At 38.7% G+C, this 18,160-nt stretch overlaps 4 protein-coding genes across 5 annotated transcripts in view; 1 reads left to right on the top strand and 3 right to left on the bottom strand.

Annotated features, from left to right (window-relative positions):
* Positions 1 to 371: 371 nt before the first annotated feature.
* Positions 372 to 10,171, bottom strand: LOC136243605 (protein F37C4.5-like). The gene is made up of 10 exons (XM_066035151.1): positions 9,943 to 10,171; positions 7,177 to 7,408; positions 5,644 to 5,858; positions 4,923 to 5,052; positions 4,611 to 4,843; positions 3,635 to 3,725; positions 3,078 to 3,155; positions 2,847 to 3,008; positions 2,569 to 2,802; positions 372 to 683 (listed from the first exon to the last, which is right to left on the bottom strand). The coding sequence occupies exons 1-10, from the start codon at positions 10,137 to 10,139 to the stop codon at positions 489 to 491; spliced, it is 1,767 nt and encodes a 588-aa protein (XP_065891223.1). The 5' UTR covers positions 10,140 to 10,171; the 3' UTR covers positions 372 to 488.
* Positions 10,172 to 11,842: 1,671 nt separating this feature from the next.
* Positions 11,843 to 18,160, bottom strand: part of LOC136243603 (H(+)/Cl(-) exchange transporter 6-like) — a 134,603-nt gene continuing 128,285 nt past the window's right edge. Inside the window, exon 22 of the mRNA XM_066035148.1 lies at positions 11,843 to 11,855. The gene's annotated coding sequence lies outside the window, so the exon portion shown is untranslated. The remainder of the gene's footprint in view (positions 11,856 to 18,160) is intronic.
* LOC136243607 (N-acetylglucosamine-6-sulfatase-like) lies at positions 13,199 to 15,205 on the top strand. The gene has a single exon (XM_066035153.1). The coding sequence runs from the start codon at positions 13,251 to 13,253 to the stop codon at positions 15,000 to 15,002; it is 1,752 nt and encodes a 583-aa protein (XP_065891225.1). The 5' UTR covers positions 13,199 to 13,250; the 3' UTR covers positions 15,003 to 15,205.
* On the bottom strand, positions 15,066 to 18,158 carry LOC136243612 (tubulin delta chain-like). Of its 2 annotated transcripts, XM_066035157.1 has the most exons (4): positions 17,633 to 18,158; positions 16,091 to 16,409; positions 15,420 to 15,834; positions 15,066 to 15,360 (listed from the first exon to the last, which is right to left on the bottom strand). In XM_066035157.1, exons 1-4 carry the CDS (start codon positions 18,042 to 18,044, stop codon positions 15,349 to 15,351), a joined length of 1,158 nt encoding a protein of 385 aa, XP_065891229.1. In that variant the 5' UTR covers positions 18,045 to 18,158; the 3' UTR covers positions 15,066 to 15,348. The 2 variants fall into 2 exon arrangements, with proteins under 2 accessions (XP_065891229.1, XP_065891228.1); XM_066035156.1 differs by having other exon boundaries at positions 15,066 to 15,834; positions 17,633 to 18,157.

Below are 18,160 nucleotides of genomic sequence, written 5' to 3'. Positions count from 1 at the left end.
TCCACAAGTATATGCAAAGAACAATCTGAAGGTCGAAGAACTGAATGTTTTTAGGAGACCTTTTCCCTGTACATTCTATTTGGGGTTCTGCAATAGTATATATAGCTATAGTCATACTGAGGCATTAACAAAGCCACAATACTATATACTGAGGACCAATACTGAACCGTGATACCAAAAGTCTCAAATATATCATAGTGGTTAATAGTAAATACAAGGAATTAGATGTTGTGGCATAGAAATAAACTGTGTGTTTACAGAATGGGTAGCTGAGTGCAAATGCTTTTTGCCTTGCCACTCACTAAATACCATTCCTATTCAATATTTGTCTGTTCAAGGGCAATACCTAAAGCTGAGGTATTATTACTGAATAAAGGTTTTTGGCAATATCGCAGAGCCCTAATTCTATTAGGGTTTTTGTAAAAGTACTCCAAGAATATATACAAAAAGAACACATACAAAACTATCAAAGCTTAGCATTATTATGACTAGTTCTTGGGTAGTCCTTGTACTACATGTCCTGGTGGATACTCCACAGAATAGGTGAGTGTGATCGGTTGAGTAGTGTTAGTTGGAATGTTGACCACCCAGTCCAAGTTGTTACTGGAGTTCAGTGTCACTGTTCCAAATGGTAAGTTAACTGGAGTATTCACCTTCCTCACATCTGGATCATTAAGATGTACCTAACAACATATTATAAGATGAAGCTAACTAGTTAACTTCAGTGTACAGCACAAACTTAGTCATTGTATATACCGAGGGGTCACCAACTGATTTGAAATCTCGTACACCTTCAATGAAATCCTGCCTGAAATACGAAATCTTATGTTCTTATCGTGATTCTGATTCTATACTCGTCCTGGTACCGTAGTTTACACCTGCACAAAAGTAAGAATGAGATCCGATGTTCTGCTCCACTTCGGATTTGCATTAATCGAGTTGTGGAAGTCGCACAAAACCAGGAGCTGTGGGAAAGAAGCCGCACAAAACCAGGAGAATCCATGCAAACTGCTATGAAATCCGATGTTCCGCTCCGCTTCGGATTTGTATTAAGCGAGTTGTGGGAGCCAAACAAAACCAGGAGCTGTAGGAAAGAAACCGTACAAAACCAGGAGAGAATTCATGCAAACCGGCTGCTCAAAAGCAAGAATGAAATCTGATGTTCAGCTCCGCTTCGGATTGTATTAAGCGGGTTGTGGAAGCCAAACAGAACCAGGAGCTGTGGGAAAGAAGCCATACAGAACCAGGAGAATTATAATCCATGCAAACTGCTCCTGCACAAAGTAAGAATGAAATCCAATGTTACGCTCCGCTTCGGATTTGCTTAGCAAACTACAAAAACTTAGCAACACACCAACTACAAAAGCAACTTAAGCATACAGATACTCCTACCAGTTAGGGCTTTGACAGTAATAAAAACTGAAGTATTGAATACAATACATAAAAATTACAAGCAAAATGGTAACTAAATACAAAATTAACTCTACTACTACAGTTACAGTACCACTACAACTACTAAAAACTAAGGGTAAAGGGGATTATCATCATCAGACCCCTGTAGAGCCCAATATCTAAGGATCAGTTGCTCCTGGTTTTGAGGGGTTTCGCATGGGATTTCCCCTGAATTATTGGCCTTGTTAATTCCCTGGTATATAGGGTCGGCTTCAGCTGCGAGTCGCTCCTGGTTTTGTAGGGTTTCATTTAATAGTTATGCCTTGGCTTTGCTCCTGGTTTTATATGGCTTCACAATTCCTCTCAATTTTGTTGAGGCTTTGCTCCTGCATGCCTGCTGAACTTCAGTTTCTTTCTCCCATCGGCTACTTTTTGGTGATTTCAGAACTTGTCACTCTACACCATGCAACCTGTAATTTAAAATCAGATTTTGCAGCTCTCGTTCAATTTTGTGAAATCCCTTGAAATTTGTTCAAGATTTTGAAATCCGTACCCCTTTTTCGTGAGTTAGTGACCCCTCGGTATATACAGTGAACCCCTGGTTATCTAAACACCAACATGTCTCAGGCAATGGTAAAGGTGTTCAGATAAGGGATATCTGAACAGAGCACAGTTGAAATACTCTAATAGAACACACACCTGGTACTCTAATAGAACAGCCATGCCCAATTTTGAGGAAAGCGGGTCGGATAACTGTATCCATAAATGCTAACAGTGAGCACCCTGATATTACTTTTTGAACAATATTGTTACCAAAAGGATGACATCAAAAACCTATGCACTAAACCAATGTAAGTGGATCCTTACACAGTAATATCATAATGTTGATCAACAACGAAGCGCCTGAAGTTCTCCAGTAAAATATAAACATAACAATGTAGCTAACAAGGATACTAACTGAAGTAAAAGAACTGACCATTTCATACTTGATTCTAGCAAACTGTACAAGTAGCCATTGAGGTTTCAACTGAGGCACGGTTATTGCTTGCTAATTGAGAACAGTAGGCAAGCCATGTTTTGGTAACATGCTTTGGTATAGTCAGTGGGTCAGCAATAATCTCTTCTTTTCTCTGACACCTGATAGTGTTATTTTAGTCACTCTAATAGAACACTCACCTTGATCCTCTCATCAGTACTAAGAGGTAGTTGTTCTGAGAGGGTGACCTTGACCTGTTCCTGTTTAGTGTTCTTCACCTCAAACATGTGTCTGTAGTCAACAGTGACACTCTTGGAGATTAGTCCACTCTGTCCACGTAACACCTTCACTGGTATAGTGGTCAGTCTAATGGAGGGGTCTACTCCCAGTGAACAATGGAACTCTTCAGATGGTGACACATCTTTCAATGATGACTGTTACAAACAAGTTATTTAAAAGTGACTGTAGATTTGTATACCTTAGCAACAAAGTTGTTGTCAAGGAACACATTGGCAGGTCCAGACAACAGAGCATAAGATGAAGTGTTCTTGACAACAGCTTGTAGGTAGGTGTGTGAAGACATTCGAGGTATAATGGCATACTCAAATTCTGGCTTCAGACCAACTGAGGTAACGGTGACCTGTTAAACAAGTAACCAGTTAAGTATTATACTGTACAAACTGGTCACATATTCACTAGTAATGATTACTTTGTGTTCAGTGTTATCAGAAGGAATAGTGGCCATTCTTGGAATGTTGAAAGCTACACTAGTCCAGTTAGTCTCCACCTACAGTAATAACAAAATGATAATGGTTAGTGATTATATCCAGTTATGTACAACACCACTGTTCATTACACTGTACTCCTCACGGAGGCTATAATTGTATACAACGACAAACGTAAACTCTATATGGCTTACATAATTATACTACTGTCTCTGGACAGTGCAGTGGGCACCAAAGGGGTGGTATTTGAAGCAAATAACAGTCTGTCTGTGGAAGCTCATAAATGATTTTTTTTCAAAACAAACACAGGCCATACAGCTGTATATCCAGTACCCTATTAGTCTGTCAATGGAATTTCAAGGGGAGCTATTAATAAGCCGTTGATACATTTGTACAGATTCTCAGAAAACCAACTGCCAAAAGTCAACCCAACAAAACTAATAGTGCAGCAACTTTGTGCTGATGCTGCGTGCCTCGACTTGAGTTTTTGCACCCATACAGTTGATTTTTTAAATTCAGTTATAAATATGTACATATATACCTGTGTTGTAGTTATCTCAATAGGTGCAATTGCTTTACCAGTTGATTTTTGCTCGAGCTCTTCAAGGCAGGAATCTTCAATGGTTGGGTCACTACAAAAAACATACACACAGCATGTATGTATGTCCTTGATAAGGAGATCTTCTGACTCGCTTTACCACTAATACTATTGAGATGAAACCAGAAGTGATATGGGTTATCGTTCCAGACCACGAAGGCCATTGGTATTTACAAAGAAGGAAAGGTTTGTGACATCATCATTGCCATCATGCAGTGCAACATTATAAACACAGGTAAATAACACTTGGCTTGAGAAGCTGCCTAACACTTTCAGTTTTTATATATTGTTGCATTAAACCCTAAAGGAGTTTAGCAAAGGCCGACAGTTTGCTTTTAATCATCGTCCTCCCTAGTTTAAAGCCTAGTTGATGCCATCCCTTGATCCCAAAGTAATAAACTACTACTACACTAATTTAATCCATGCATAGTGATTAATGCTGGAAAAGCTTACAGATAAATTGATTTACAGTGGAACCTCGATTATCTGAACACCGATTAACTGAACTCTCGATTACCCGAACGCCAAATCGACTGTTCAATTAGGGTATTTTGTCAACAAGTGTATGCTTTATTAGAGTAGTTGAACAAATCTCTGTATATAAATGTATGGATATTCGATTTTATGTACTACTTGATTATATGAACACCCTTTCCCCCAATTAGTTCCAATAATTCAGGTTCCACTGTATATACTTTGGTATCTTAAGCTCCCTACTGTTGGTAAGTTATATACATGTAATGTCTCTACATGAGCATCTTAAGCCTACCCTCCCAATATGCATGCAGGCTCATTTGCTTGAAATATCTGTAATGTGTTTATAACATAGAATTTTAGACTCATTTTCCCAAATTTGGGATACCTTAATATTCTACATAGAAAAAAAAAACATTGGCAGTAGTAGAAGACATTAACGTACTATTCCTGTAATCCACCACCAATGGCACTACTGCACAACATCAATTCATCATAATTAATGCGATGACTAGTACGTTTTGACTTTGAAACAACAACTGGTTGTTTAAACTTGAGTAGCTGCACACCCAGTTCAGGTACAGATCCACCAATACTTGGGTTAGCAGTGGACAATGACAACTTAGCATCCAGCCAGTCCTCACCAGTTGACTGCTTTATCAGACCATAATAAAACACCTAATTGACATAACAACGTTAACACATGTACAATTGAACTGTGTGTGTTCTATTAGAGTATATTATGAACACAACTGACCTTCATGGTTTTGTCATTACTGAACACCCTCAGGTCATATTGTGGAGTCCAGGAGGCATTGGACACAACATAAGACAATGCTAACACAACATCAGTGTCAGAAGCTGCCTCAAGGCTGATACATACACACCTGAAAAATAAAAGTAAGTTGTATAATAAGTCTGCACATGCACACATGCACCCACCCACCCACCCACCCACCCATCCACACATACCAAAAACAAAGAAAACCATGTGAAACACAGCTATTACTGGCCAGCAAACTAACACTGTGTACCACTTGGCAATTGAGTCTTGGGGCTTGAGTCCTAGGGCAGGACTAGTAACCATCAGGAGAACTGTCTAAGTCTCACCAAATGTAACCCAAAGTTTCACAATGAGAGACATGACAAGGACAGTTACCAGCTTCAGGTCCTCATAAACATTCAAATGTGACATAAAATGTAGGCTGTGGAATGTGTCACTGAGCCTTAAAGTTTAGCTTTTTTACTGTGGTCAGTTAGGCAGGCTGGCTGGAAAACAAATCAAAAAAATCCCATTTCATTGTTTAAACACAATATTTATGGGTTTTCTTATCAATCTGGTATCAGATGTGTGAAGGTATTTTTGCTAAATAGAATATTTTTATTGCAGTTGTTATCCAATAAAGTTTCCTACTGTCTGTATTATAACAATCAAATACACACGTCCAAACAAAAACAAGACCTTTGCAGTAATGTACCTGTTAGTCTTAGCATCTTTAACAGTAGTGGGGTTCAAGTCTTGTGCATTCTTCCTTAGTACATTAAGTTGTTCAGTCAGTGTTGTCTTCTCACGATCATGCATCCTCCATTGTTCATCAAGATGAGACATCTTGTCCTGGTAAGCTGTAAGGAAGCCCATCACTCCATCAACACTTCCACTCTTCAGTATCTCACTCATGTCAGCTTTCTCCTCCTGTGAAAAAAAATCCACTTGGATTAAATAAATCAGTCAGTTAGTTAATATTTAGTCACCAGAGATTAGTTAAAACGTTAATATTTTGAATTAATGCAGAACTTGTTTCAAACTTTTGATTACAAGTGCAAGGGGAGATACCCATTAATAGTGCCAAGCAATTGTGACAGATTCTTTAAACTGGTTCCTTACTCAATAGTGCAATGCATGGTTTTTAACATGAACAAGTACACAAAAAAAATTGGAATTTTCAACTAGAGTAGGGACCATAGCACATCGATAAAAAGTACTGAAACAAGTTGGATATTAAATCACAGTAAAACAATAAGAAGTGTTATATCCCTACTGTGCTCAAGATACCATAACGGAAATGCACAGTAGGGATATTACACTTCTTATTGTTTTACTGTGATTTAATATCATGGACTACTCCAACTTGTTTCAGTACTTTTTATCGATATATATGTGCTATGGTCCCTACCCTAGTTGAAAATTCCAATTTTTTTGTGTACTTGTTTGTTAACTTTTTTTTTGTAAATAATTATTATGACTGGTGGTAAACGCACACACTCCGCATCTGAAATGGATCCACATGCCCAAGCTGTATTAATTATTGTCTAAAAGTGAAGTATCCATTACGCTTCGTTGTCAGCTATGTTCAACCCGTTACACAGCAGTACGAATCAAGAATTGTTCGAAAGGCACCTCTGCAATCAAAATAGCCACTATGAAAAATATGGATGATTTCTGTTACGAAGGGAAGACATCACATGCTACTGCCAAATCAACACTTTTTGTTGTCAGCAAAGATGAATGAGACACAAAGGAGGACACTGGTAAGTCCATGAAGAACACATTGTACATGCTGCGGCATGCTAAAAGGCACCTCTTGGGCTGAAGCGATGTCGAACAATGAAAATACCAAGCCCGTAGCCTTAGCCGTTATGCTTGTCTGAAGCCATCAGTCAGTCAGTCAGTAGAAAATCCGTTAAACAACTTTTTTGAAAAATTCTGTAGCAACTTGTATGTTAAAAGCGTTTCGGGTCGATCTGAAAGCTTGTTTGGGTTTTGGTTATACCTAACCAATACTGTCTCATTGTCGTCAGGAAAATTGAGGCTGGTGTTTGGGTGATGCTATTTCATGGGCCACGCCTACTCCTTTGTGGTACCTACTATACAGTACTATCGTACTGTATGATGTTACATATTAGTATCAGCAACTACGTATACATTGTCCAGTGGTTAGCAATTCTAAAGCCTACATGAACTCATCTGACAGTTACTTGAGATTACACATAGTAACAACTAGATGACTTACTTTTGAGGAGTCTGAAAATTTACATATCTGCTCTGCAAACTTATTCAGTATTGTCCTCTGTTTGGTAATGACCTCCAACTTGAATGTGAGGAATTTCTCCTTCTCCACAAGTTCCTTGATCTCATCCTGCAACTTGTCATACTGCTTTTTGTCTCCCTTAGTCTTCTCATCATAGTTGGTCTTGGACTGGTATATGACATCAGTAATAATTGCATCACCCTCACCTTCAACCCTGTAGTAGTAGAGAAGTATGTTATAGTATGGTAGTACTGCCTGCCAAAATTCTGCCATTAAAAACTATCATAGAAGTACCGTATACAACAAAAATCATCTTTACGGAATCATCTTATACATCTAACATCAAATCCAGTATTACGAAAAAGAAAAGAGGCCCAACAATATGTTTTTACTAAAAGGTCAAATTCGATTTTTGGTCTGCCAGCCTGCTAGCCTGCCTGACCATAGTTGCAAGTCTAGAGATCAAATGAAGCACACCATGCATTTCATGTCAACTTTACATGTGGTATGCATGAGTGTCTTTGCCTTTCCTTTTATTTTCAATTACATGGTTGTCTTCTTCTTCATGCAAGAAAACCATACTGAGGCGTTCATTTTCCATATCGACACTTTCCTTAGAGGAGCATATTTAGGCAGCACAAAACTATTTGAAGCACTACAAGAGGGAGTAGATACTTGTAGCTGTACTATAAAATGATTGCATGGCATGACCCATACCCTTAAATGATAGGAAAATGCTGCTACACCCTTAATGATCAGTGTTGCATGATCACACCCCTTAATGATCTAGCTGTAATTTGCTGTAGAAAACAAGACAGTACAAGCACATTTCTTAATCTTATTGTGTATAGCTCATTTGAGATAAGCAGTGAAATCGAGATACCCTAGTAAAGCAGTCACAGCCAGCATTGTAAGTGGGCTGGGTCATCCGATTATCCGGATCATTTGGGTCACATTTTGTCTGGGTCAAGTGGGTCTTATCCACTTCACTGGATATCCCCAGATGAAATCGCATGTGACTATTAGTTACAAGCTCGATTGGATTGGTGGAAATGCAGTTGTAAACACTCAAGAAACTTATATGGAGCCACACCCACCATTCAAGAATATGCTTTACTGTCTGTGTGGAATATGTAGAGCCACACCCACTTATTGGAATTGTATTACCTGTTCCAGCTCTGTGGGCATGCATCACGGGGACCATGTTGCTACTTGAAATGTAGGTAACTAACTTCTGGAAATTCTTAATTGCTGTAGCTGCATGTAGACTAACGTGGAGCCACACCCACTTGATATACGTAGCTATCCACTTTTTACAGACAATCCTTTCAATAGTGTAAAAAATATAGATATAGGGCTAACTAATAAAACTTGTGGACTTTTAATCTAGCTCTTGAGGCACGCCTCTATTTTAATTTAAACCAGGTCACATCTGGGTCCCATCTGGATTACTATTCGGATCAGTGGGTCAAATGATGATAGATATTACAATACAGCTAACTATGTGGAAAACCCCTACATAGATGGTGTTAACATATCAATATACTCTTAGCAATCGAGCCTGTGCTTTGGGTGTTTATATCGGCAAAACCCTTTCAGCTATTGGTACATATAGGGATTTTCCCAGATAGCTACGTTGCATATATATCTTGTTTCACTACTTTATCACTGAAAACCTACTTCAGATAAATTTTAATGGCACTACTACTACATTTATAATTAGAACAATTGTACCCTAGCCTGTGTGTATTACCAATCATTACATAAATATTACTATTTATAATCATCAGGATAAAACCTCACATTTTTCTGGACATCTACATGCAGTTGCCCCTCAAACAAACCACCTTAGACTAGCACTTTGCATGCAAAATATCAGCCTAGCTGATGGGAATACAAAGCTAAAATTGTGTATCTGGAAAGAAACTTATTACATAACAATGCAGAGTGGCTCACAATAGTAGTCATTTCGTGAAATCTTTACTCGATTGTAACACAAAGTACCACCGACGGATTGTTTACAAACTCTATATGGCCTATAACATTATTCTGTGGTTGTATGGTGATGAAAATCTGGAATCTTAGGTAGTCCAGTGGCAATAGAGTCAAATTGTTACGGATGGCTCTTATCTCTTGCTGGGGTTTTCAGCAAGTTACAAGATCGGCTCAAATAGATAATACTTATTGTGGACATTTATGGCTTCTAAGTAGCTATGGAGATCATGTGATCAAGGGAACTTGCTGAAAACCTGGGGGACAGGGAACAGAAGCAGTAAACAAAACACTTTGGTGCTGTATTTGCCAAATGGCTGTTTTTGTCACCATACAAACAAAGACTGATGCAACAAATCTGGAAGATACGAGGTCTTCATAGCTTTACAGTTGCTCCCAGAAGTATTGAGTAATTTGACCAGTTCATCCAGTTCTGAACTTTGCAATAAACATTGTTTAAATGATTTTTGTAGAGTTCCATAATTAATTAAGCAGCGGGATCTCATCTGCAACTCTGTGGCATATTACGGATCACCCCAAGCCAGCCACTATCCTTGGTAGCTTTCCAGTACTGGCACAGCTAGTATTTATTTATCTTGATTCCTGGTACGGTCTCACTTTATTACTCTGTATGACCTTTGTACTACCACGCCCCTTTACTGATGCGTAGAAACCATTTTGAGGTGAATTCCACTTCGCATGTCAGGTTACCCTGCTTTAGTGCGGCCTTACTTTTACAACCATTTAACAACCAACCTTAAAGATTTAGGGTCCACGACTGAAGGAAGCTGATTGACTACGACATCATTTTCACCTTTCTTCACGCTCACTCTGATCATTCGCTTCACTTCAGCACGGTCACGATACACCACCACACCACCGACCTCTAAGTCACTGGAGTTAAACTCACCAACAGGAGCTTTGGAGCTCGTTTTGTTTTCTTCCAACACCATACTCTGATACTTGACTACACTGGATCACGTGTTCGAGGATTAGTCAAATACTCTAATACAACAGTCACCAGATCATATATGGCACATGTAACACTATTAAGAATCCTGCACAGTTGTTGAGTATATATGACCTACAGCACCACCCCCACGGGCATATTTAGTACTAGCCTGCTAGGAATTTTGCATATAAAATGCGCATGAATAGACTGTTACTGTGACTCACTGATCCCTACAACTCTTGATCAATGCAGACCACTACCATCCAGACATTGTAATACAATTCCCAGAGCCCATTTATCTCCCTGCTGGAGTTAACTTGCCCTCTAGGTCTTGACTCTGTTCAGGCTGCATGAGACAGGAAACAGAATAAAGTTGAGTATCTCCAGTTAGTGGCTGAATTTGACCACCTAATTACTATGAGTCAATGCTGGGCCACTACCAGCTTTCTACAATTAAGAATCTGCTTAATTTATTTCATCCTGAGTTGAGTACATCAAAGTCTTTCATCATGAAATGTCTAGACGATGCTGCCTCTGCCAGTGTATTGGCTTCTAGAAAGATTTTTCTGGCAAAGAATTGTAAGGAGTGGAACACTAATTAGGTTAGTAGCTACAATTTTGTTTTTGCATTTTTCCTTTCCTTGCCATCCCCACATTGTATGGTTCACTGTACATATTTTCATCATTCTGTTCTCTCATAATACTATACAGTATAGTATTTGTGCATAAAACTGCTCTATACATCATCCAGGAACATATTATGAAGCACTTTCACAGTTCAAGCCCCCAGACCCCTTGATACCTACTACTCTGGGTGCACCTCCAGTCCCTTTCAAAACCTGGATCCACCCCTACAGCTGTAAGTAATTATAACAACGTAAAATATTTGTTTTACAACTGGCTAGCTATAACATATCGCTTTATATTTTTCTATGTAGCTATATACATTTTCCTATAATTGTACTGCTACTAAAGTTTGGTGGGTGGGGGGACACTTAAAGCAAGTGCTGCATGGGCAAGGAAAGAGCTAGTGAACTAAGATTGCCAGTGTCAAAGTTATGTCACTTGTATATATAGGATTGGCCAGCTTATTCTCTGGAATAGGTAAGCAGGATGCTCACAATCCAACATTGTCACAGTAGTTACACGATTAAAAAGTTTTTTTAGAATAAACAGTTATTTAGATTTTAAGGCAATTTAATTTTAAGTTAAAAAGTGACTATAGCTAAACTTTTGAATAATAGACTACATATCAAATAGATTTAAGATACACACACACACACACACACACACACACACACACACACACACACACACACACACACACACACACACACACACACACACACACACACACACACACACACACACACATGTATATGTAACTTTTACTTTTAACTGTTCTGGGTGCAGCTGGCTATTATAATCTCACTTTTAGCTCCATCACAATAAAAACCAGCCAAAAGTCATGGCTTACATCCGCCGCTCAATTTAAGACATCTACACAACTAATTTGTTAACAGATATTACTACTCATGCAGTTTTTCCCCAAAAGTACTTATTTTTTACCTAATTAGCTAGTGTGCATGTCCGTTGGATGAAGTTTACAATGCCTTATCATCACTGGACCCTCATGCACAAGGTAACGTTGCCAATAGCACAAGTCAAACTATTTTAACACATTGTGCCACTGTTCTAGCTAAACCCATATACATTACTTATTTTCATATGCTATCCACTATAGTATTCACTTCCTTCTGAATTGCATACACATTATTATAAAATCCGGTGATAAGCACATCACAAACTATATATAGATCCCTTACTATATATAGATCCCTTACTATATATAGATCCCTTGGTTTTGCATTGTATCTAATGTACTTGAATGGATAAGGCCATACCTATTTGAAAAGTTAGTACTCAGATCCGACCGACTCAAGATACTCTAACAGTCAGTGGGTCTCAAAAGGTAACATTCTCTGTAGGCATATAAAACCAGTGTCCCTCATGGTACCTCTAAAATAATTTATAATATCCTAGCAGTGGCTAAAAAAACTATTTTTTACAACTAGCCCAAACCTGAGACCAGAGGGACATACGAAAAAAATTTTCTTGTGTTTGAATTACATAGCTATGTTGTATTTTGTGTTCTATATTGTCACGATTGTTGTGTAACAAATGTCAGTGAAGGGATTATAGGGGAGTGTGGGAACATATTTACCTAGTTGAAACATAATTGTGGCAAGATTGATAAGTGACTGTGACCTGGAACTAGGAAATAGCAAACAAACTTACAATGACATACAAACCAATCCTTTACATCAAACTATTATTATTAGGCAATTATTTTATATCAATAGTGGTCTGTGAAAATGATCATAACTATAAGTTGCAATTTTAGTGGACCACAAGTGGAAAATTTTGAAAATGGCAATCTCAAGACTGGATCTTGAGGTACTTTTAGTCAAATCCCTGTAAACATGGACAGCACATGTATGTAATTTTTGACTTTATTATTTTCTGTGGTGCAGCTTGCTATTTAGTCTGACTTTTACAACTAGCCAAAAGTCATTTACAACTAGCTTTTTGGCCACAACTAACCCCCTCTTTTAGCCCCTGTATCCTAGTGCTGTCTATAGCTCATTAAGTTATGTATGCAGCTATGATACAAATATGTGGCTTGTGAAGGTATGTACATGTCTGTGGACAGTGCAGTATAAATGTTCTTTTTTCAATCTGACCTTTGGGATAACTATGGCTTGTGCAATAGAAATTATAAACATGTCTAAAACCATAGTTGTTGTTGTTTTTTAAACTGTCTATCAACCGACTTATTCTGTTGTGAAAAATATCTGAGCAACAACTTTTCAGTTCTATCTCTGTCCACTAGCTACTATTTAAATCAATTTGGATTCATGAAAGGCTGTTTAACTTTACAACTTCTTATTCTTTTAGCTATAGCTGACTCACAGACATGGAAAAACTTAACATGCATGTCCTTGTGCCACGTGGTGACTAATTGATTACGTAATAATCCGTAATATATCACGAGGCTCGGCAAGTACAGGCCTACCGTGAAGAGCTCAAAAACTAGCTGGTTTCTCCAAGGATGCATCTTTCCGGATTACTACTCTTCTCTTTAGTTTGCAGCATTCAAGCGAAACCCAACATCATTTTCCTCTTAACGGACGACCAAGATGTGACAGCTAACTCGCTCGACTACATGCCCCACCTCAACAAGATCATGCGCGAGGGTGGCACAGAGTTCACACATTACTACGTCTCCACCGGACTATGCTGCCCCAGTAGATCGACCATCCTACGTGGACAGTACTGTCATAACACAAAGATATGGGACAATGGAGACCTAAACAACAAAACCTTTCTCAGCGGTGGATTTGAGAAGTGGCAGCAACTGAATCTTGAGAAATCTACAATAGGTACTCTGTTCAAAGCTGGAGGCTATGAAACTAAACTATGTGGAAAGTATTTGAATGGCTATAGTGATGCGCATGCTTCTCACGTCCCTCAAGGTTGGGACCACTGGCATGGCATGACCGACACAGCATACTTTGGTCCGCATTTCTCTGTTCAGGGTAAACTCCTTAAGACACCAAAAACCACTTACCAGACAGACTATATCAGCAACATAGCACTTGAATTTATTACCAAAGGCCGAGATAAAAAGAAGCCATTCTTTCTATACCTATCACCATTTGCTCCTCATGCACCGTCTCAGCCAGCACCACGACATGCAAACCTGTTCAACAATATGACAGCTCCTAGGAACCCATCTTATAACCCAGATGATGATATTCAAGATCAGAAACCATCATGGCTGAAGAAACTCCCTAAACTCACTAGTAACCAATTGAGTTCGATAGATAACTTCTACAGAAATAGGTTACGTGCATTGCAGGCAGTTGATGAAATGTTATTCAATATAACTAATGCACTTGAAATGGAAGGAATCTCCAATAATACTTACATATTTTATTCCAGTGACAATGGACAGCATTTGGGTGACTATCGCTTGCCAGCAGGAAAGAGACAAGCATACGACACTGATGTGAATGTTCCATTTCTTGTTCAAGGACCGGGTGTGGCAAAAGGAGTGAAGAGCAGCCAACTTGTACAAAGCGTTGATTTGCTTCCTACCTGGGTAGAACTGGCTGGAATAAAAGGCCCTAGCAACTCTAAACAGGTTGATGGAAAGAGTATGGTACCTCTTCTTCAAGGCACTGATGCAGATGAAGAATTTAGAACTGCTGCTATAATTGAAATGTATGGTGGCTCCTCCAATATGGGCTCTACCTATAGTAAATATCCTGACTTTGAAAAGAACAGGTTCTGGAATAACACTTACACAGCCATACGTGTAACCAGTATGATTCCAGATATATTTGGTGGAAACAACTTTCTCTTTGCCCTTTGGTGTACTGGTGAGATGGAGTTGTATAATAACACGAAGGATCCTCACCAAATTGAGAACATTGTTGGTCAGCTTAGCACACAGGAGGCAATGGGACTGCAAGAACTTGTTGTTGAATTGTCCAAGTGTGTTGGTTCAGAATGTCATGACATGAAACACATTCTTAATAAGGTAAAGATTAACTTGGAGTATCGCTTAAAAATGGGTGGTACTACGAGTGCCCAAATACCATGTCATAACCCCAAGGATCTACCTGGTAAGCAGGCCCAGGATAAAATGTTGCGCTACATCGACGATCCAAAATATTGCTATAACGATATTGAAAAGTGTGGTAAGGAAGTGTTTAGATATGGGCTACCTTTTGCCGACAATGATTTAATCCCTGAACATGTTTCAGTAGCTTGGGAATCCTACAAGAAAATTAACTAAGAATATTATCTGTTTATAAATCTTTGGTGTGTATGCATTGTGCTTACAGTTTTTACTGGGTTACATGCGTAGGATCTATATGTGTTGTTTCTTTTAGTGTGGAATATTTTATATTTTAAAATGTACATTATGATTACTAAATTGTGATGTTGTGTTAGTTACAAAGATACTTAAAAAGTGTCGTATATCACTTCTAACTAATGACATGCATTGAATACAAAATATAATAATTTTTTCACATACATGAAAACTTGCAACTATAATATTTTTCTAGGTCTTACTATGGCTTAGGTAGCATGACATTGTTTCATCCATCAACTCAAAAGCCTCCTTGAAATGGTCCCTTTCACATCCATATCTGGTATACCAGTGGAGGTAGGCTCCTTCATTATACATTATTCTAGCTTTGGTACTTACAGTATTCATATAATCTGTGATAGAAGAATTATTTGCACAAATGGTGAGATACTTCCTATCATTCAACCAAGGTTCATAACTCATTCTGATATCAGTTGGGAAGGGGTTCCATGCTACAGGGTTACAACAATTGATTAATTTGGTTTCCATTGATTTCAGAGAACGTTCTAATTCTGCCATACTATTTGGACTACTCCTGGCAGTCAGTAGCAAAGAACTTGTAGTAGGAAAAACTGTCTCATTGTTAACACTAAATCTCCTAGTTAGACTGCTGTTGGCAAAGTGATGTATCAGTTGGTCCCAACTAGTGGACACTTTGGTGCCCCAACTGTGTAGTGGTGTAAGGAACTTCATTGATGGAGTGGGACAGGCTGATTGTATCACCTCCCATGCTTCTTTACCAACTGAAAGTTTTCTAATAAGACAAGATACATGCTTGTACTATTAACCATATCAACAAGTATGCACAGTACAGCCGGCTTGCTAATATGAAATGACTGAAAGTAAGCATAGATGCACACAGTTATAGACAAAACCCCAAAGTACCCTGTTAGAACATATCCAACCCAGAAAATAATGGCACCTTGGTGATTAGAACACAATTGGGTGGTCCCACGGTGTCCACCTTACACAAGTTCTACCATACTCTGTACAAACATACAAACAACTACCTGTGCTTGCGGTTATCATAAACTGGTATGAGTGTAGTAGAAATTGTACTTGATATATAACTATTTAGCTTCTTAAAAGAAACTGCTGCTGCTGATGCTGCTTTGGATTTAGCATCCATTTTTTGCACACTTGCTAACACACTATCGTTGCTAAATAACATGATACCATCAACATATTTCTGTAGCCAAGACAGGCATAGCAGTGAGTTATAGTGTTGGAGTGGTGTTTCTCCGGTGTGGAATGGTGTCACTGCCATTGAAAGGATATATGCTAGTGGGTATTCATCACGAAGTAGTTCTACCAAACGAGAGCCAAAACCTGCGAACAGCATAGATTAACTTCTACCACTATCTGAAATCCTTGCATACAGTGCACACACACACACACACACGCACACGCACACACACTGCATGCCTTATAACTACAGTTTCATACTAGGTTATGAAACTTTGCCCTAAGCAGGCATAATGCTTTATGAAATGATTCCTGTAGATACCCATGGAAACATTCTTGCTTCACAATTTTGTAAATGTTTGTTTATCAAAAACTTTTACTAAATGACACGCAAGGTGGGCTGCCACTATACATTGCTCCCTTACTTTAACTGACCCCCTTGGGACCATGACATGTTCAGATAATCAAAAAGTTTGGATAATCAAATATATACAGAGCCCTGTTCAAATACTTTAATAGAACATACAGCTTAGACAAAATACTCTAATAGAGCAGTCATTTCTACTGTTCAGTGTTCGGATAATCGAGGGAGCACTGTAGCTATCAAAAAAGAGACAAAAAGCTCCACTGATACATGCTACAAACTCTTACTTCACTGTAAGCCTTATATTTATTACAGACAAACACAATCACTGTAATGAAGCATATAGCTTTTCTTAATTTACCAATCTACCACTGCTATTACTATCACAATATAGAGCACCAGTGGCGAGAGTAAATAAACCAGGAACGGGTAAGAGAGTGGGAGATCATGTGACAGTAATTCTCTCTTAGTATGTAAAAGAAGGGGGAAGTTTTGGAGAATGGGAATGGACTAATGAAACTCATCACATCTTGGATTTTACATTATTGGCAGCCTTTTTTGCTACACTATATCCTCCCACCACAAAAAATCAAGATACTCTAATGGAGCAGTCACACCCAACCAAGCACACAAAGGTGGAACAAGAAGGTTTCTAAAGTATCCAGAAAATGTTGCAAAAATTCACAACTATCAGCAATATCTTGCTCTAATAGAGCAGCCAGCATTCCATCAGAACGAGTGCATTGCTATGATCACAAGCAAACAAAAAAGAGGCTATTCTGTGCTTTGTGCCAAACAAAGCAAGAAGTTTGCTTGTTAGTGACTGCTCTATTAGAGTATCATGATTGCTTTGATGATGTACATGAAGTATTAATGACAATTACTGCCCATTCTCCTTGCACGTTCTTGCATGCTACAAGAGAATAAGTCATGTGATTTGCTTCTCATCTTGTTTTTACCTGTTTCCAGGTTTAACCTACTCCCCCAGTGGTTGTAATCATACCTGAACCAGTTCCTCCTGCCAAACTGTGGAATACAACTGTTCCGCTAAACATGTCAAGTTTCTCCACTTCTTTCCTTATACGTTCAAGTGTGAGCTGCATCAGACTCTCTTCTCCCTTTTGCTCACCGTATCCTAGTGCCCAGTTACTTCCATAACCTCTTCTGTGACTCAACTTGTTTTCTGGTGGCACTAGTTGTCCTACTCTTTTTGACAGACAGCTTCTTACAACTTTTCCCTCACTATCCACCATTATCCAAGGGAGACTACCACTGTGGTGGACGAATGGAGTATGTGCTTTCTTCACTGCATGTCTTTCTAATCCTTCTGTCTTGTTCCAATTAAGTACTTGCTCCCAAAACGAGCTGCCAACCTGATTTCCACATTGTCCAACACTAACAAATAGAGTAGACATTTAACCAGCAGGTTAGAATACATCAGCAACACAGAGATCCGCTACAGGTTCGAGTACCTTTATGCGCTTCATTCTAGGACAGAAATTTTACTTTTTGAAGCGCGTAAATTTGTAGT

The sequence above is a fragment of the Dysidea avara genome, chromosome 13 (genome assembly GCF_963678975.1).
Source record: "Dysidea avara chromosome 13, odDysAvar1.4, whole genome shotgun sequence".
NCBI lineage: Eukaryota > Metazoa > Porifera > Demospongiae > Dictyoceratida > Dysideidae > Dysidea > Dysidea avara.
The sequence above is the reverse complement of the archived record's forward strand: the minus strand, read 5'-3'. Positions and strand labels throughout refer to the sequence as shown.